Genomic DNA, 20926 nt, shown 5'->3' with positions numbered 1-20926 from the left:
CTATAAAATTTTTAGGACAATGAATATAACTAATGGGAAAATTATCTGTTGTACTTTTATATTATTGATCTCATATAGGCACAGTTTAAACTGTATCTGTGAGAGTCGTAACTAACATGAGTATTGAGTCTAACGTATTATCAAGATATTGTTCTTTCAAATAACTTAACAAATCAAAACAATTCATTGCTCTTGCTAATTTTTCTGATCAATGAAAAATAAACGAATAATTTTTTAAGGTGCAAAAAGTTTATTACAGTATTATATGCCTTGTTTATTATATGCCTCTTTTATCACTTTTTGTTACTATAACATTTACATTTTTTTTTTTTTTTCATAATAAATCTCATTAAAATTTCCTGGTATAAAATTTTATAAATTTTACGTTCAGGATCAACGAATGGACAAATTTGAAATTCATTTCGTGAGCATGTGTAAGAAAAACAAACGATTTTCTTAGACACGTACTCGACTAGTGCAATAAATAAGGAAGTATTACGGTTATTATTCCTATAATGTCTCTAAATTTGCTAATAAGTAATGTAGCTCGGTTGGATTAAGTTGCCTTTATAACTTTTATTTATCTATTTCTTACTATTTTTTTTTTTTATTTATTTTTTTTTCTTTCATAGCATTTTATGTACTGTCTAACGCTTATTACAACTGAGATCTTTTTAGTAATAAATCTAGAAGAAGCAATTACTTGTCCATTCTAACATTAAAAAACAATTTTTGCGTACATATTGCATAAATTTTTAAAGATTATTATAATTTTTCTTGTATTTAATACTGAAAAAATTAGAATTTGGATACCATGGATGATTCAGCTCTAAATAAAATCTGTGTAATTTTAACAAGTAAAATTTATAGACATTTTTTTTATGACACAATGGCTTTCATCGTGTTTCAAATTTTTCTTCTATTATGATCGTTATAACTTATGATGTATTAATATTGTTATATATTACGTTTCTAAATGTTATTTTTTGTACTTAAGGCGTATCTGTTCATTTATAATGTTTATTTGAACGATTTAACGTTCTTTATCTTCGTGGGAGACTAGCTAACAGATAATTTCCAACAGTAACTGGAAGTCACGAGTGTTTCGAACAAACAAATTCATCGATAAATTTTTTTTTTTTATTTTTCATTCTATCAAGTTGGCTTGATACACTTTTTATTATATAAAAATCGCGTAACTTAAACAAAATTGTGCAAATCTACAAAATGTATATATTTGTACGTATTCAATGATTAACAAATTTTTTAAAAAGCAAATTAGTAAATTTTGTAGGAAAAAACGTGAAAAAAATTATTAAAAAAAAAAAAAAAATTACTTAAACATACGAAAAAGTCAATAAAATAATTCGATCATAATAATTTTGTAATCAATCCATTTTTTTCAGTATCCTACAATAAAATTTATGATTTTTTATATTTATTATTTTTTCTTAGATCTATTCTTTTCTATAAACGTTCAACATCCGTTATCAAACTTTGAATCAATACAATCTTACATGATGTATATATATGTATTTATATTTATATATATTTAACGTAAAAAAAAATAGAAGGCATTGTTCTATGTACATAATTTAACAATTATAATTTAATACGAATATTAAGTGTATGAAAATCATTGCGAACTGCCTTGAAATTTAACGATTAAAGAAAAAGAAAAAATCTTTAAGAAATGCAAAAATTGATGACTAATTACACTTAAAAAATATAGATCATTAATGATGCGTATAAAATTTTCTAAAAAATCAAGTAAAACTTAAAATCTAAATTTAAAATAAGCGTACGTCTATTTTTTAAATAACCACATGCAAGTGAGACACAGTGCGCTTGGCGTTAACAGGAAGTCCTCCTTAAAATTGAGTATATTTCAAGGAGAATTTCGCAAAATTTTTTTACTGTGGTTCACTTGCAATTCCATGATATTTATGCATACGCGATTATAAGTTCATAAGTGTATACACAAATACACTTTTATACCCTTGGGGTTTTACATAAAAATTTTATCTTTACCTTCTAATTCATCGCATGAGTAACAAAAACTTGGTGTGCCAATTGGTGCTAATTATTTGTATGTTCTAAAATCTTTGTCATTATTTTATATATCAAAGTAAAAAAGATTTTTCCCTTGATATGGGGATTTAAAACAACCATTGAAGTTTAATCCGATGGCAGAAAACTAAAAAGCCGAAACTGATCTCTGATTTTCGGTCGGACATCTCCACCCTGGCAACACAAATATTTAATATTGAAAAAATAAAAAGAATGGTCAAAGAGGCGTTTACAACGAAAATGGATTAAATGTACTTACCCAGTATACAAGGCTTTCTAAAAATGGTACCAATTTCATGAGTTCACTGTCTGACTTGTCTGCAAACCAACTCTCTATCGGTATACCATTTTCGAGCTGTAAAGAAAGAAAAGGGACAAAGTAATTTTCATAAAATTCTAGTTTAAAAAATCACAGGGAAAAAAAAAGTTGTAGCTATCCCTGTATAATACCTGATATCCAAATGCCTGTGGACTGTTGTCGATGATGACAGTTTTGGACAAGTCACGGCCCAAAATGGACAGATCCTTTATGTAATTGCCATTGACGCAGACGCAATGCTCCCGAAACAATCGAAACTTGATGAGTTTTCTCGTGGGATCCAGCAGATTCATCAGCTTGTTCGCGTAGACGCGTTTGCTCGCCGTAAACAGAATAACCTCGTACAGCGAGGACACGCGTTCCAAGAACTCGTGGAAGAATGGACGTGTCCTCACGAACACCGTATAAATGGCCCCTTTAAATTCAACTTCGAAAGAAAAGGATGCATCCGATAATTCCTGCAGACTGCAGTGAACCAACGTTTCGTCCTGTAGAAAATATATACTTACACACATTAATAAAGGTGAACGATTTTTTTATTTTTGCCAAAGTCGTGTAGGGGAACTCACCAAGTCCAACACCAAACTGAACTCTGGACTGCTTCTGGTTTTCAAGGGAAGCGCGGGACATCTCGACTTCATCGACGCCGTCAGAGGTGGCAGGTGTTTTATAAACACATAAGGATCGAACGAATCTCGGTCGTCCACGACGTTGGTGACCATATTTTCGTCGCACGCCTCCACCACCTCTTCGCTACTGACTTCGATGTACTTGACATCCTGATAGTTTCCGTACCTCTCGTCGATGTTGACGTTAACATCGGCTGCTTCATCCAAATTCGTTATGTCGACGTCGACGTCCGTCAAATTGTCGTATTTCGCGGTCGGATAGGCGTGAGTGGACTCGTACTTTGAAGACACGTCCTCCATGTCCGTGTACGGGTACCTCGAAAATTCCTCCTCGTCGTCGTCATTATCGTCATTGTCGTCATTGTCGTTGTTTTCGTTGTTGTTGATCAACGAAAATTTGTTGTTCGGAAAGTACTTGTCGGCCGAGTACGCCACGCGGCTGTTGTACAGGGAAGTCGAGTGGACGATGCTGTAGTAATCGTCCGATTGATTAGCCGTCGAGCATATCGACGAGTAATGCAAGGAGAGCAGATCTAAAATCGGAGAAACTGAGATGTAACGTTAATGCTTAATTGCACAATCAAAAATAATTTACACATTTTTCTTATTTTCCATTACAAGTTATAAAAACGTATCGCATGGGTTATATACCATTTGCCTTGTTTGCCTCCTCGTCCAGTAGACACGAAAAGTCCGGCTGAGCAGTTTCGGCGGGCGGAGGCATGAGTTCGGTAATAACAGTGTTGGCTGGCTGGTGTTTAATGTTGTTGTAATCCCCTGTTGGTGTCGAGGAACACACGGTTTCCGCTATGTTCACCGGCTGGGAGTACAGAGGTATCGAGTCCAAATTCCAATTTTCCTTCGACTCCTCGGACACTTTTGCGATTGCGTTTGTTTTCGGATGCTGAAAGTACCATTTTTTTTTAATTTTAATGAGTGAAAAAAAAAATAAACAAAGGTTCTCTGTTTAATCCCCGCAGCTTCAAATTCACCTTATCCGTGGGTAGAGGGCGGTTCAGCGGAGTGGACGTGATGATGGAGCGTCTAATGCATTTTCGCCTGCAGGGCAATCGTTCCCTGACCTGGGAAGACTTTGCAAAATTTGAAACGTTTTCTTTGCATGCCTGAAACGTGGAAAAAATCAATGATGACGACCATGGGCAAAATTGCACCTTAAAAACAATATAAAATATGATTATTATCTGTTAACCCACTTCTTTCAAATGATGCGGTGAGCGCCTCCTCCAGCGCGACAACCTCGGGCACTTGCTGTTGCTGCTACTGTTGATAGCCGGAGATTTGCGAACAGTACCCCCTTGGACGCGTCTGCCCGGATCCTTGGTTGCACCAGCTGTACCTAAGCGGCCGCGCAGCCTTCTGCCCACATTTTCGCTTCTCAGCCACATTATCCTCGGCTTACATGACCTGCAGAAAAGTACCATTTCAACTAATCGACTTCGGAAAAATACGCGGATTCACTTAGTTCCTCTAATACCGATCGATCGACGGGACGATCTTTCATTGCGGGGATCCAAAAATCAGTTAAACGTCAAGGGTTGTTGTCGCACCACTTGCATACACACACACACACATATATGTAAGTATATTCAACCAAAAGAACGGGACTAAAAACATTTTGCACAACTGTATGGAAGATACTAAACAAATGTCTCCCTAATGACATTATTTTGTGCACGTTATCTCTGAAATTCAATAATTGTGCCGCGCTTTTGCCTCCTTGTAAAATTAAAAACCGACACACCACCGGTAAACTATATACATATACAAATTGATTCGCCGGTTAAAACCGAAAGTTGCAATTTTGAAAAATGTGTCGTCATGCACTCAACTCGAAACTTCGACCGGGGTCGGATCGTTTTTTTTTTTTTTTTTTTTTTTTTGTGCAAAATACAATAGACATCTTAAAAAAAAAACTTTATCGCACCCATCAAAAACAAAAGGATATGAATTGCGTGAGAATTAAAAAAAAAAAAAAAAAAAAAAAAAAAAAAAAAAACACCACAAGTGCATAAGACGAAACGCACGCGCACACACACACACACACACAGCAATCCATCGATAATATTAAAACGTTCGCGAGAAGATTGTACGGTTATCCAATTTATAAAATAACGCAAATAACATACACCAAAGGGCCCAAAAAACATGAGGTCGATTAAAAGAAAACTACACACAAAATAATGTATACACATTATCGTACCCGTTGTATACTTATTACAGCAGGCAGCGGTGCAAGCGCGCGGGAAAAAGCTTTCTCGCGTGTCACGGAACACGGATGTAAAACCTTGCGCCCGTGTGTGCATCATATCTATATGTCGATGATGCTTCGCGGGGGCGTTTTCCACAGAATACATACATATGCGTGTATATGTATATATATATATATATATATATATATATCGCGTCCTCCTCGTCTGTCTCCATTGAGTGGTGCCAAGGTATGTATATATATATATAAAGTCTGATGAAGTCACCTATATACGTTTTGACTGCCTATGTACGTGCATGTATATCCTCTAACATTTACGTGTGTGCGGGGTATTCGCGTGTATGGATTGAGGTATAATATTGATTTGCTAGTCCGGTGCTCTATCGTCATAATATACACACGATGAAAGCTCTCTCTCTCTCTCTCTCTCGACCAAAGTTTACTGATGATCCACCACCACCACCACCTCGTGTATACATGATATATCACGAATTTATTGTCATATCATAATCACCTCATCTTATGATAAAACAATATAATGCATTAACTTTTTGTACGTACACGCTATTTACATATACATATATGCATGTATCACGCGAACAATTATTGTTAGTATATCAAGACCAGAGGAGGTTTATCTTTTCGTCTCCCTCCTCTTTCTCTTGCCCACATATACATTTTGCTACTCATGTATTTTATGATGATGCGTCTCGCGTCCGCGACGGCCCTTTCGGTGTATAAGTATATTATGTTGGAGACATAACAGATAAACCCGTAGAGGTAATTAATGCAATGAACATTGAATCCCTTATTTAGGCGCATCGTTCGTGTTGAAAAAAAGAAAAAAAAAAAAAAAAAAAAAAATCGGAGCCACGGCACCAGTGGTATAAAACACACCAAAGTATACATATGCACCTATATATGTGCAAGTTAAAAAAAAGGAGTCGTCCACCCAATATATATATACATGTACATATAGCCCAAACAAACAGCACACACACACCGCGTCGCGATGGAGCGCGGGAGAACAGCCGCGGATAAGTATATATACACCTACCGTGTCCAATGTGTGCATACATGTATTCGCACACACGTATATAAATATAAACACTATTGATACGTATATATCGGAGATAATATATGTATATACTTCTGTGTGTGCAAGGATACATGTAGCGTGGGAGACAACGGAATAAAAGCACAAATCTCTGGATGCTGATTACGTATTTTGCATAAACAATGTTGGTGTAAATGCACATCGGCAGTATAGGTATATTTTGAGGAGCACACACGAACGTGTATACATAAGTATTATAGTCTTCGGTCGCCAAGGCGGCAAAACACACGAACAGAAACACACACACACACACACACGCGCGCACAACGCATGCTCCGATGAAGAATTTTACCTACCATTATTAATCCCGGCCTCTGCTCCGTTTTTGTTTCTTTGTTGTTGTTGTTTTCCCCCGGTGTAAGTATATGTATCTCTATATATTCTTTAAATATCCTGATGGGCACAAGCACTTGTCAATAATCACATCACCTCCTCCACTCGGTATTTCCAATACCATAATATATATACACTCCACACCCTGGGTTACGCCGCGAATCTCTACGTATACGTCTCACAATAAAATCGGAGGCAACACGCCTATGTACATTTGTATTGTATTACAAATCTATTTTCTGAACGGAGTGAGTATATGTAGCTTTTGGCACGCGCGCTCCTTTTAAAACACCATAGGGTATATTGTGTGCACACCATGACATTACACGGTTCCCTATATGCACGAGATCAAAAGAAAAAAAAAAAAAAAAAGAAAAAAACGGAGTCGGCTTCGGTTCGGCTGATCTCTCCACACTTGTACAACCAACGTATAACAAGGTATACCTATTATTTTAAACGCGCGTATACTCTCGCTGCTTCTCTTCGCTCCACCTCTCCTTCCTTGCTTTTCTAACCATACTCGCATCAACACACTTCATGTACTATCCTACTAGTATCGTAGTATCTCGACTATCTCGAGTTCGATGCATCGCGCGCGCACACCGACCAACACCATCATACATCATCATGTAACCATACATACATATATATGATATATACCTATACCAAAAGTTATACATCCACATTTTATACACTAAAATTTTCTCTCTGATAGGTCTCTTTCTTTCATTCGCACGCTTTTTCTCCACCCATTTCTCTTTGCATTTTCGAACACCACGCCACACTTTGTTGTACTATATTATTACTTGTATGTACCAAGTGTACGTTTGATTATTGCATTCGCGGCATCGTAAGCGCGTATACCGTGACGAATGGCGCCGATACCGATTTTTACCGATAACATACCGATCTTGCGGAAAAGACGTTCGGTAACGATTCGCAAAATACTCGTGACAACTTGTACACCCTGTTTGTATTACCTATAATATAAGTTCACATATAGGTGTATCACGAGTATATGCAAGATAAGTGTGACCACACTCGCAGTCTCGTCTAGATCTTCGATTCGACGTAACATATGTATAATACACCGACGTAATAAAATACCGCAGCGGCACTCGCGCCGCCGGCATGAGTCGTCGTCTGCGTTGTCTCCCCGTATATATATATATATATATATATATATATATATATATATATGTACACCAATCAAATAAAAAACAGAGAGAGAGAGAGAGAGAGAGAGAGGAACAATGGCGGCAGAACCGCGGTTGCGGCGCGTGTACTTACTTACTTTTCGAAATCAGCATTTTGCCGTTACGTAACAATACGTAGTTGGGCTTTTTGGGTGTTATCGGTAAAAGAGGTGCTGCAACGCAGGGGATCGAGGGAGCTTTTGTCGCGGAATCCCTTTGATTGGCATCGCGATGACCCGGCAGTAGCGCACATATATATAATGCTCGCGCGTTGCTTCCGATCTGCGCTCGCTCCCTCTTTTCTTCGTTCCCGGATGCCGATGACGCTACCTACAGGGAGTCGTGAAAAGTTGTTTCAAAGTTATCCGCGCGCGAAAAATTGCCACAAAAGCTTTTTTTTTTTTTTCTTTTTTTTTCCCCGTTATTCAGATTTTGTGACATTTCATCTCTCGTTTTTAGCCATTGAGAATATTGTAAAACAACATTGATTTTACTTACCATCTCGTTTACACTCGTAGGTACACAGGAGTGCCTCGTGTTTTCACTGGACGACGCATCGTGTTTTCTTCTATTTTCGGTGAAAATTAAATGAAGGTATAGTCCGAGTACTTTACGTCATTGTATCGTTGATTCAGGGGAAGAGGGTGTACGACACGCGTGAAATCAACTGAAGAAATTTTTTTTACACTCATATGACTGTTTTTGTTTTTCTAGAGGTTTCATTAGCGAAAAAACATTATTTTTTTAATAGGTACAACTTTCTTGTACTGTACACTTTTCTCTTTTTCCAAGTGTTTTGTGAGAGAGTCGAAGGATCACCTTGTTATTTTTCTTTCTTACATATATTGATTAATCTATTGGAAAACTGTTCGAAATTTAAAAAAAAAAAAAAAAAAAAAAAAAAAAAAATATTATAATAAAATAAAGGGTTTAGGAAAAAATTGGACGAGCCTTTGAACTTTTAATAGTGAATAGAGTATTTATTATTATTGCAATCTAGTTGGTCTGTACATTCAACATTCAACTTAACTTAAAATCTGACGAATTCGCTTAAGCTTAAGTAGATTTTTTTAAGAGTATACAAAACAAGTAACAAAGATAAAATTTATTACAATAAAAACTTTTATTATTAGTAGACTATTGGACCCCTTTGGATGATTACACATGTAACTTTAACATAAATTGAGCAACTTTAAGGAGAAAATGTAAAAAATAAAGTTAAAATTTTTTAACAATAAAGTAAAGCTTTCGTACAATATTAAAATTTATGCAAAATAAAATATAACAATTTGGTTTATCTTGAATATCAATGTCACGTACCATCAATAATGAATTCTTGAATGAATTCATTACTATATTTTACTTACTGATTCCATGCATTTCTAATGATTGCAGAGAGCACGTGTCAAGTGGTGTATAAAAAATGTCTGTATAAGTTACTTACTTATTTTTTACCGGATAAACGATTCTTCAAAAATATAGGTATATCTGTCTTTGTTGCATTCATTCATTAATTTTTTATTATTATAATTATTATTATTATTATTTTTTTTTTGTCCAGCAAATTTCACCTGCATCACAGTTCATTCAATCGTACATAAATCTCAATCAGGATTAAAAATCCGCCAGCGGATTGCCATCGTTTCGAAATTGTAGATACGAATAATACGTAAAATTCGCAATTAATTGTGTACAACAACTTTCAAAAATTAAAGTTTAATTAAAACAATTTTTTTTTTAAATTTTATTTATTTGCTTTTTTTTTTTGTACTTATTCATTGAGTAAGTAAGTGCAAATGTTACACATTCACTTGAAAATATAAAACGACGAAGGTGTGTTTTGACAATACTCGATAGTTTGTAAAAAAAAATGGAACTACTATACCTGAATATTAATACAAGGTATGCATCCAAACGAAATATACGAGGCCTTGTACAACGTATACGCACGTTTCCACGTATCAACAAAAGTAATATATGTATATATGTACAATTCACTTCTTCCTTAACTTTAACCATACACTTGTGAGTTGCAACTCGTGTTTACAGAACGTATATGGATGTACAATCAACCCATTCGTTCGTTCCAATTGAAACGATAAACAGTCCGTTGGGTAACGATTGTTAAAAAAAAAAAAAAAGTTTCGTTTTCCACCTCGAAATCTCTTCTTTCGACACCAGTGTCCCGTTACTTCTTTTCGTCTTGCGTAAAGTACAATAAAATGTACTCAAAAAAAAACAAAAAAAAAAGGGGGGAAAAATGTTAATTCATCATCTAATACTGATCGTTTGCAGTGGGCAAACATTGATTCCGTTGAAAAGTAGGCGAAACAGCTCGAACAGTTGCGGGGCACGTTTCATCAGGCGATCATCGGGCGAGCGACAACAAAAGTCCGTCCCACGAGCGAAAGCCAGCAGCTACATGTGCAAATTCGTGGGCGGGAAGTCGTACCTGTCGGGGTACACGCGTAGAAGCGGATCGTTCGGCAACCAGCTGTTGTGCTGCTGTTGGGCCATGCCCGGGGCCACGCGGTTGTTCGACTTGGGCAGGAACCCGTTGGCCATACGCGCGGGCACCCCGTTCTGCATCAGGTGGACCCCATTGGTGTGGTTGTACTGCTTTCGCCCCGGTTGGCTCGTTACGACCCCGTTGTCGTTGTAACCGCTTGTCGTCTTTGTCCCTGGTTTCTTCGACTGGCCGTTTTGCCCCAACGACCGGTTGCTCGTCGTCAAGTTGGTTTTGCGCGTCGTTCTCACGACGCCGCCGTTGGCCATCATCGGGGCTTTGCTGCGGCCACCTGCGGACAATCGGGGGTTTCACGCTGATTAGGCCAGCGTCGTCGTTCGAATGCTTTTTGACGACACTTGTCGGGATGGGCCGGAAATTTTGAAGCATATATTGAAATGTACAAGCATACGCCTACGCAACAGCCTCAAAGTTTCCGGTGCACCCCACTTGTCCACGTACAACATTGTGGGGGAAAAAAATATAATAAAAGGAATACAGGTACTAATCGACAACGCACTCTCGCGAGTTATGTTCACAAGTTGTATAAAAAACTGTGTGAATTGTAGTTTTTTTTTTTTTTTTTCTTATGAAAAGAGTAGAATTGATTTTTTTCGATTTAAAAAAGATGAAACCTTTCGACCAATAATTAAATAATGAAATGAAGGAAAAATGCTTTCAAAATGAGGAACTTTTGTAACAAAATGTCCGGATTTTATATTTCTTTGTGCTCGTGGACTGAATCGTATGTCTTTGCGCAAATTTCCCCTACCCGCGACGAAGAGAAGAAAATGCTCTCGGCCGGACGTAAAATTACCCCACCGTGCAAAAGTCTCGCTCGTCGTGGCCCCCCTCAACTCTATAGACTACACGCGAGTTGACGCGCTTTGGTAAAAATAGGAAAAAGCCAAGGGACACCCTAGAATCACCATTGGCAAGCCCTGATGGCGCGGATAATCACCTGCCGCGCCGTTGCCGAGGACAAGAGTGTCAGGGGTATCGTTGGCGTTGTTCCTGTGCCCGACCCCGTTGCCAATGGGCTTGACAACGCCGTTGGGTTGCCGAGCCTTGTCCCCGATCTCCTCGTCGGCGGCGACCACGCTGATCCTGTTGGGGTCGTCCTCGTGACGCGCCGCGCGCCTCATCAGCTCGAGCAACGCCGAGGCGAACTGCTGCCGGTCCGCCGGTGTGTTCTCCTCCACGATGGTCAGCCTACCCTGGGCGTCCAGGCTCTTGAGCAACGGCATCGACAACTCCCGGAACAACTTCAGCCGACGCTGGAACGCCTCCGCGTTGTCGTACGACTTGCCCCGGTTCTGCTGCAACGCCACGTCCAGCAACAACAGCTCCGGGCGCTGACCAAACTGTTTCCCATTTGTTGGTGTTACTCCAAGCGACAATAAGGAAGGAGGGAAGGTAGGAGGGTATATAATAATATATAGCAATGGTCGTCATCACCTTGTTCTCAAAGTCGCGGGCCTGGGTATGGTCCCGGGGAAAGCCGTCGATGACGATGCCGCTGGAGTTGCGGTTGAGGAGTATCTGCTTCTCGACGAGGAGCTCGACCACCTCCGTGGGGACCAATTCACCGGTGGTGAGGGCCTCGCCGATCATCCGGTTGCCGGTGGCGTGGCTCGCCAGTAGGCTGCTCATGCTCAGGTGGACCCAGTTTGGCATTTTTCGCATCGCTTGGCCGCATATCACGGACTTGTCGCTCCCGGGACCGCCGAGGACCCACACAATGGGCGGTAGCCTCTTGCGCGGCGGTTCTGGCTTGACCGGTAGTATTTCGTTCTCACCGATAGTTGGCTCGGTCGGCGAGGCAGGTGGCACTAGTGACTCCTCGCTCGGGGCTGGGGATGGTACTTGGCCGGCTGGACTGGCCTCCCGGACGCCTTCTTGGTCGCGCTCCACTTCCACCTGGATCGTTGGAATGGAAAATCAAAATTTCTGCGTATGTTTCATGTCGGTTTCTTTCTCACCTCGGCCTCCATCGAGCTCGAGACTTGGCTCTGCCTGAGGTGGGTGTCGTCGTCCGGGAGGCCGAGTGTTCGCATCACCGCTTCCCGAAAGTCCACGTACACCTCGGTTGGGTCGCGCTCGCCGTCTATCTGCGCACAAACGGGGGACGATCGGTATCGGTAAAAATGCCCAAAGTTACAATACGAATGTCATTTATCGGTGAACTTACTGTTTGGAGCATGTCGCTCTGGTCAAAGTACTCGGCGACCGGCATGACGTGCTTGTAAAAATTGTCAAACTCCATTTTCGCCAGGTCCATGATCACGTGGCCGAGTTTCGCTCCGTACTCGATTTGCTTCTCGAGCACGGTTTTCGTCCAAGCCACCAGTATCACACCGTTCATTATTTGGATCTACATCGAGATAACAATCATTCCATGTGCTCAACGAGTGCATAATCGGTGGTATACATAAGGTAAGAGCAATAATCAGTCGGAGGGTCGGGCACGCGTTGCATATATATATATTATAAACAATTCATCTTTTGCGTATAGTTCGAGCCGTGGCAATAAGCGTATATTGTCCAGTAGGTCAGTGGGTCTCGCCGTAGACCCCGTCGTCCCTTGTGATTATACCCTCGCGATTAAATTACTCCATACATGTTATTGTCTATATATAAATGTACCCACGCACTAAACCTCGCGTTTTCGGCGTTACACCGGGGGTGTAAAAGCGCGTGTCCAATTATCACGGCGAGTGAACGACCGACCGGCTAAATGAACAACAAATGGCACGTTTTTTTTTTTCTTTTTTACTCACAACCTTTTACGTATACGCGTATTCCATAATATATATATATAATATCTTTGTTTGATTAGTTTTCAAATCCACACGGGTATACAAGTTGCTTTTCGTCGGAGCGGTGGAGGGGGAGAAAAACGCGTCATGGACATTACTCGAGTCCGTTTTACGTAAATTGAGTTCTCGTTAAGGGCTGATATTACTCTTGATGTCCGTCATCCTTTGTAACAATATCCTATGGAATTGACGCGCGCGGGTATGTATACACACGCGAGAACAGTCGTTCTCTGGTATATACGTCGACGGAGGACATTGACACTCCCTTCCATTGTTCCCCCGTAAAGGTAGCGCGTGTTGATGATTTTCTTTTTTTTTTCTTTTTCTTTTTTTTTTTGTTCTTTTTTTGTCTTTTTTACCTTATCGGAGTACTCGACGACGTCGCGCATGTTCCTCGGGTAGCCGCTCACGAGGAACGTTTTGGCCTCTGGAGACATTTTCATTTCAAGCATGAGGACCTCCGTGACCGTTTTACTGCTGAGCATGCCAAAGTCTCGCATATCTGCAACAACCAGTATAGTTTTTTCATTAATTTTTAATGACGTTTCTTACTTTGTAAAATTGAACGAGCACCGACACTTACTGATTACTACATTACTTGTACCGTAATTTACCGCAATAATTTTTCTGGGTAATTTTTATCATAGTTTTATCGTATGACAATACCTACCTACTCGGATTTCCATATTCTCGTAGCATCACTGTATCTTCGTGTATGTACTACTATACACACGGACAGTGCAAACTTAACGGTCAAAGCAAATGAAAATTTGTCAAACACATATATTATTATTATTATACACAAATTAAAAGGGATAAGTGATGAAAAGAACAAAGTCGAAATGCAATGGAAATTTATACTGCAGAGTTGGAATACCGAGAAACACATATGTATATATGTATAAACAGTCGCGAAGCGGACGATTCCCTCGTAACACGCATAGATAATAGACCACTGGGCGCTGGCGATGTCCAACATACCATCGATCTCGGAAAATCGATTCTCACGTGTACGTATACACGTGTAAGCTGTACGTTATATTATAGTGGTAGTGGTTGGTAGTTGTGTGTATATACACTTACAATTTCCAGTACAAAGAGAGATGGTCGCGGAAGACCCTTAGTCATTCTCATCCTAAATCGACAAGTTCACGGGAGCCGAGTATAAGTGCGTATCATTCCGCGTTTTTAAATTCTTATCGTGTATTACGTGTACGCCTGATGGAGTCAATGATGGAGAGATTTTTGTACCCTTATGTCATTTGTTGTTTTTTTTTTTTTTTTTTTTTTTTTCGGGAAAATTCAACGTGAGGACGCATGTATACGAGCGGGTTGTATTGTCCTTGAAACAATTTGCTTTTCTCTCGGCTATGGAGCTTTTTTTTTTTAAATAAGCTAAACACTGCCGGGAAAAAAAAGTTTCACCTTATCTACTATTTTCGACCAGCTAGTGTGGAAAAACTTCTCGGTGGATTTTTCAATACATGAAAAAAAAAAAAAAAAAAAAAAAAACTCGATTAACAAAACTTTGGCTTCATCCACGGGGTGACCGCGATTCTTTAGACCCATCGTAAGGAAAAAGAAAAAAAAAAATTTGAAAAGAGATGGATCGACTCACCGTTGCCCATCGCGTACTGCTGCAGAAGGTCCGTCATGTTGATATGAACTACATACCGCTTCTCCTGGGTGAAGTTGTCGCAGTGTGTCACCTTACCGCTGCCGGGACCTCCTTGCGATAGATTAAAGAAAAAATTAAACTTCACCGTCCTCGTGAAAATGTTACATCCAAATACCCACGTGGCAATAATAATACGTGGGTGTAGGGGGATGTACCAGATAAAAAAAAAATAAAATAAAATAAAAGTGGTAAAAATTACCGAGCACGAAGATAACCGGCACAGTGGGCGACTCGAATTCGACGGGACCGGCGTTCTGCATGGGAAAGTGGCCCCCGGGCGGGGTCGCCAATATCCCCGCCTCTCTGCGCCATCGTTCTCTGTTCCTAGCACCGGTTTCCTCGAACACCTGCGATCCATCTTGATCTTTTTCTGCGGCCACAAAGACGATCCGTTAATCGTGTACCATCGCACATACAATATATGTATAAATGGATTAATTAATCAAAAAAAAAAAAAAAAAAAAAAAAAATCGAGACATAAAAAACAACCCCCACCCCTTTGTTCTTAATGTAAAAACTTGGTCTGACCTGTTGAGCAAATAAGAGTATTATCTACAAAAAACATCCTCGTGATGGCTTTACATATTTGTATACGGATAAGTACATGCAAGTCGGTGTGTGTAAACTACTTGGTTAAATTAGCGCGTGTAAATGAGTCATACACCACGACCACGCAAGCGAGTTGACCCTATACCACATCTATCAAACGTATGGCTGTGTTACAATTTACCCCATCACGCGATATATATATATATATATATATGTTCCTCTTACACGCATATACAGTGACGTTCATTCGAGTCTCATCGTTGGGTATGTACTCTCAATTTGGTCCCCATCAAATATAGGAACCATATATATATATATATTACTAAATCGGCACAATCATGCGCAATATTATGATTACGTGATTCGAGGCGAATTTGGCAATGCGTCAACTTGTAACGCAACTGTACTTCCAAAGTATGGACAAATTTACTTTGCGACCCCCCGCATTCTGCGTTAGGTCGCTCGAAAAATTCAAAAGTCGTCGCTTCGTCCGATGTAACGTTGAGGGGAGAAAAAACAAAGTTTTTTTTTTTTTTTTTTTTTTTTTTTTTTTTTCGTTGCAACAGTAAAGTAAATAGATTCGCCATCAGTGATTCCATCGACATCGGGTCAACTGGACTCGCGTCGTGTGCCTCACTCATTTCGCGCGAGCGACCCAAAATCGAGTCGGAATGTTACGGCTTAATAAACACCTTATGTCTTCCATCGAACGCACATCGATCCGGCTCGATTCGGTAGCTGAGCTACTTTCAATACAAGGCGTCTCGTGAATTTTTTACTCCCGCACCGACTGGGTGCCGCATATCATTGAGATTATCGTATGAACTTTCGAGTGTTTTTTTTTGTTTTCACGATTTATTTTTTCGAAAAGCGCAAATTAAATGAATTGGGGGAAAGTGCTCGTACGAGCACCATACTATCCACGCGCTTTTAAAATATTCACCAAAAGTATCGATCGGTTATGTACTTATGTAATGGACGCACTTTGTCCGTGTATGTATATTGGGAAGTTGATGTAAACCGTAGCGTATACGGGCCAACAGACCAAACGGCGTTTGGAAGAGAAGAAAAAAAACTGTTTGGGCAATATACCCTTCTCGTCAATGGTCCGAGCGTGACCTTCGCAATAAAATAACTCGGTAAAGGTTGTACACCGTGTGTGTACAGCTTTGGATCTCCAGACCAGGTATACGCGTATATGATTTCGAGTCTGTGGTGCGAGCACGGCCTTGAATTCGCGATCGCCTGTTTGCTTTCTTACCCCCCCTCCCCCCCCCAGAGCTCGTGACAAATAACGCGTGCGCGCCCCTACGTGTATTTATTTTCTTCCATCGATCCGCTCTTGCGTGTACCGCGCGCCACCTGTATCCTAATCCTTGGCGCGGTTTGACAAAATTTTGGCTCCCATCGAGGATGTAAATGTACAACTTTGTCCGGCGTTCGCTTATCTGGGATTAATCGACTTTCGGTTCGCCTCGTCTTTCGTGTGGAACATAGGATTTTTTTTTTTTTTTCTTTTTTCTTTTTTAAACAAATTTAAGAATATTTATTACGTGTTTTCGTGGAAAAACAATAAATTCGTTTGTGTGCAAAAATATTCGTGCTCATTAGAAAAGGTCAATGGCTCTCTGTTTACTTTTGGACCAAATGTTTCATGTACCTGCGTAATGTTGTTGTGGTTGAAATGTCAAAAGTACGCGTTAATTCTTCTCAATAAAAGATATATTATATTATTGCTGTCGATTGAGAAAACAATGCTCTTTACTGAGAACGAAATTGAAAAAAAAAAAAAAAACAAAAGAAAAAAAAAAACACGTTGCATTATTGATGGTTAATGTTAACGGCTTATGAATCATCGATCCAGTCGTAAAATGAAAATCGAACTTGCATGTAGTATTAAAAAAAAAACACGTGTGCGAATTGCGTGTCGGCAAAATATATATAATGACGTTTTTCTCGGAATACTATAATTGTCATTAGCACAAACTGTACCTCCCAAAGATCAATGTTTTTATGTGCTTTGAAATTACATAAAAAAAAAAGAACTTTGGTTTTTCTATGATTTCCATATGGTTCCTTAGTTCGCTTCTACTCCATACAATTTTTCTGATGCAATTCTAAAAAAATCTTGGCGATTGCTACCACGTTAAGCAAAGAATCAGAAATTCCATTCATGCCCTCAAACAAGTATAGTCACTACATTACATAGAGTAAAAAATTGGTCGATACGCATTTGATCGATTATCTCTGATAAAGATATGTAGGTTGTTTTAAAAAATTCTTTTTTCGTCGTTGATACTAAACGTTTTTTCTTAAGAAAATAAATAAAAAAGAAGCCAACTAGCGAAAAATTGACTCGTTGTCCGCAGCTAGTAGAGTAGCAAAGTTGGTTTATTATTATTTCACACCTTGTAAAACTTTTTCTCTTTTTTTTCTTTTTTTTTTTTTTCGTTCAGCGTCACCGTCGCGCGTTCAAGTTCACGTGCGCGTGCACTTCAAGTTTCTCAAGTACACCGGCCAGCCGTGGTGGTATAACCAAGTGCGCGCGCGGACACCAAGGGTGTAGGGTTTTGTATACATATATATATGAATTAATTGCGAAAACGAGCGAGTGACGTTAAAATCCGACTCAACGAATGAAATACATGAAACTCGCGATTGAATCTATTTAAAGTTCGTCTTCGGCATAATGTCCTTAAAAGTGATTAGTTGAGATTCCGTGGCAAGTCAATTGCGATTAAAATTGCAAAACCGAGCCACCGGTGTGCCGCGGCAATCGAGGGTTCATCGACGTCAACCGGCGTGCACAGGCACGATGCACCGGTCAAACCGGCGCTCGCGTGTATCCCGAACGACGACAACGTGCTGCCGTTTCGTTTGCCGCACACACATTTATACATGTCTATTCCCTATACATCATATTTTTTTTTTCCCGCATCCCTACACACACCGAGTGTGCCTTTCGTACTTGCACTTGCACTTGCCGCGAATCGATCGTTAAAACGCCCCCCCCCCCCCCAACTCCAACGTCACCCACTACATTGCGTATGTGTATATTACAGGCGATGCGCCGCAGGTGACACATGAATACATATACACATGTACAACGTACCCGTAGAGAGAGAGAGAGAGAGAGAAAAAGAGCAGCCGCGACCTTAAATTGAACAATGAGCAAGTGGAGCAAGCACAGGGCCGTGCGACCTTTACCTTTATGCCGTGTAAATCGGTCCCACGGATAAGGTATACCGATCCGATGAGCGCTCGATACATGGGTGCGCGTGTGCGTCTCATTTTTTATCTTCATTGAAAAATTTGGCCGCGGTCGGGGACCTTTGGGATATCATATCGTATTTAACGCAATTTCATTCAACATCGATCCCAGTATCCATAAACTCAAAAATAAATCGGCATGGTACAACGATACTTTTAACGACTCGATCTCGCGTCGATTCAGCATTTCAGAGTATTATTCTGATACTAGTTTTTTCTCAACTATTTTCCTTGTAAAAAGCAATATACGAATTGAGGATCGTTGTAAATATTATGAAGCAGAGGAGGACAAGTGGATGGGTGGAACAAGTACCGAAAAAAAAAAAAAACAGAGGAAACAATGTAGTACGATGTGATGTACCGGCTGATATTTGTATGTATGTGTCTAGAAATACTCTCAAATGCCCTTAAGAAATTTTTTTCGATTAATTGAGACGTGCGTACTCGCGCTTGAAAATTATGTTAACCACTGATTTTCTTTCTCCTGAATTTATTTTGTTGTACCACACGCATATTTTTACTCCAGTAAGGATGTTAAGCAAGTTTATGCAAGAATTATCACTATGGTTGATCGTTTTTCAATTTTTTATATTACATCTAGTCGATAAGCTGACAATTCATTGTTGGAAACATTTTACTCGCACGAACGATTGAACGATTGGAAAAAAAAAGCATGACATTTTCCAATTATTACACTATTTGTCAGCCAGAACTCGATAATTACATTGCGATGTGTAGGGAATTTTTTTTTTTTTTTTTCCATGTTCAATAATTTTATCAGATTTCAATAACAAGTGGTATCGATTTTCGTAGCACTCTCTCGTATTGGCGAGAATCACTCGAAACATGTGTTTTTCCCATAATTTCACACTCTTGTCGTTTCTTCAACTACACTTGTACAAACAGTGAAAAAAAAAAAAAAAAAAAAAAAAAACAAAAAGAAAAAAAAGTACTGCTCGTCATTGAAGAAAGAGACAAAAACGAGCTCTCTTCTATCGATCGAAATCAGTGTCTCCGCGTTCACGAGAGAAAGAAAAAAAGAAAAAGTTACTCATTCACCCGAATCGTGGCCATTAGAAATTCTCACGAACCATGATTATCATCACCATCATCGCCAAAGTAAAAGGACACAAACAAACAACTGTCCTTCAATCAATCACACACCCCCCTCCACGCGTATACACCCGCTACAATATATATATATCAATCAACACCGCCACAATTATATTACATATGTGGGCCGCGGGGAAAAAAAGAAAGTGCCACCAAAATCAAACTCACGTGTTTCCAGGCAGATGCCCATAGTAGGTCGTCGGAAGGGTAGCTCGAACCTTCCACGGCCATTTACTCACATGCCCGCGCGGGACGACGACGCCGGCGACCGGACCCCGTAGCGATGTACACACCCTTCACTCTGACCGATTCGCCGACGTTACCTTTTGTTATCCCCTTTTTTTTTGCCTTCACACTCCCAATCACTCCGATGTCTTGAAAACTAGCCGCTGGTCTCTATACTTAACCACACAGGTCGGTCTGACCAAACCTGGACTCGCACTACTGCGCACGAAGAAAACAAAACAAAGCAAAAAAAAATAAATAAATAAAAAAAATAAAAACAAATGAAGGAAGAAAAACACGCGTAGAGGAGATAGGAGGGAACAAAAAAATAAGCAGAGGCACCGATCGATAGAGCCTCGTGTGTCCCGCTCTGCCTCGTCGGCGCCGTACACTCGCGATGTAGGCTTGTCTTTTACATACAGTTGTTGGTTGCACTTTGTTTCGTCACTTGAGGGGAAAAAAAACAAAAAAATAAATAAAAAAAACAAGAGCCTCCTTCAATTTGACTCGTCGTCGCTGCTCGGGATGGCCATCGTGTGTGGCTCCCTTAGCCGTGAAACTGCAGCCTGCGACGACGACCGAGGCGGCCAAATAGAGCACTGGGATCGGCAAGCCTCGCGCCCTCGGCGTAAATCCGATCGAATCTTCGCAGTTTCCGCAAAATCGACTTGCCGATCAGACCCACCAACAGGCCGGCCCACATGTACTTGCAGAGCTGGCCTAGCGCAGCCAGGGCGGTGTCCGGCAGGTGCTTCCCCTTCTGCGCCGCTTTCGCGATTTCATCTAATCGACAGGGATCTGCTTCATACTCCCTCCCCCTCCTGTTTGTTCGCACCCTTGGGATATTGTCGAAAGATCGTATTTAAAAAAAA

At 40.0% G+C, this 20926-nt stretch overlaps 2 protein-coding genes across 6 annotated transcripts; both read right to left on the bottom strand.

Moving 5' to 3' along the window:
- Nucleotides 1-247: 247 nt before the first annotated feature.
- Nucleotides 248-7205, bottom strand: LOC106642909 (uncharacterized). 3 transcript variants are annotated; one of them, XM_014357836.3, is made up of 8 exons: nucleotides 6662-7205; nucleotides 4233-4443; nucleotides 4011-4142; nucleotides 3670-3922; nucleotides 2959-3566; nucleotides 2521-2877; nucleotides 2330-2425; nucleotides 248-2244 (listed from the first exon to the last, which is right to left on the bottom strand). In XM_014357836.3, the coding sequence occupies exons 2-8, from the start codon at nucleotides 4422-4424 to the stop codon at nucleotides 2179-2181; spliced, it is 1704 nt and encodes a 567-aa protein (XP_014213322.2). In that variant the 5' UTR covers nucleotides 4425-4443; nucleotides 6662-7205; the 3' UTR covers nucleotides 248-2178. The 3 variants fall into 3 exon arrangements, with proteins under 3 accessions (XP_014213322.2, XP_014213339.2, XP_089448938.1); XM_014357853.3 differs by having other exon boundaries at nucleotides 2959-3551; XM_089592812.1 differs by lacking the exon at nucleotides 6662-7205 and adding an exon at nucleotides 4514-4534.
- Nucleotides 7206-10151: 2946 nt separating this feature from the next.
- Nucleotides 10152-20019, bottom strand: LOC106642222 (adenylate kinase isoenzyme 5). Of its 3 annotated transcripts, XM_089592970.1 has the most exons (9): nucleotides 19998-20019; nucleotides 15097-15267; nucleotides 14838-14948; nucleotides 13579-13721; nucleotides 12592-12774; nucleotides 12383-12511; nucleotides 11859-12320; nucleotides 11362-11764; nucleotides 10152-10692 (listed from the first exon to the last, which is right to left on the bottom strand). In XM_089592970.1, exons 1-9 carry the CDS (start codon nucleotides 20017-20019, stop codon nucleotides 10313-10315), a joined length of 2004 nt encoding a protein of 667 aa, XP_089449096.1. In that variant the 3' UTR covers nucleotides 10152-10312. The 3 variants fall into 3 exon arrangements, with proteins under 3 accessions (XP_089449096.1, XP_089449097.1, XP_023246164.2); XM_089592971.1 differs by lacking the exons at nucleotides 14838-14948; nucleotides 15097-15267; nucleotides 19998-20019 and adding an exon at nucleotides 13890-14045; XM_023390396.2 differs by lacking the exons at nucleotides 14838-14948; nucleotides 15097-15267; nucleotides 19998-20019 and adding an exon at nucleotides 13803-13881.
- Nucleotides 20020-20926: the final 907 nt, after the last annotated feature.

Source organism: Copidosoma floridanum, unplaced genomic scaffold (genome assembly GCF_036245765.1).
Source record: "Copidosoma floridanum isolate Cflo_tuat_1 unplaced genomic scaffold, Cflo_Japanese_pri ptg000019l, whole genome shotgun sequence".
Taxonomy (NCBI): Eukaryota; Metazoa; Arthropoda; class Insecta; order Hymenoptera; family Encyrtidae; genus Copidosoma; species Copidosoma floridanum.
Note: the sequence above shows the minus strand (reverse complement) of the source record. Positions and strands in the feature narration are given on the sequence as shown.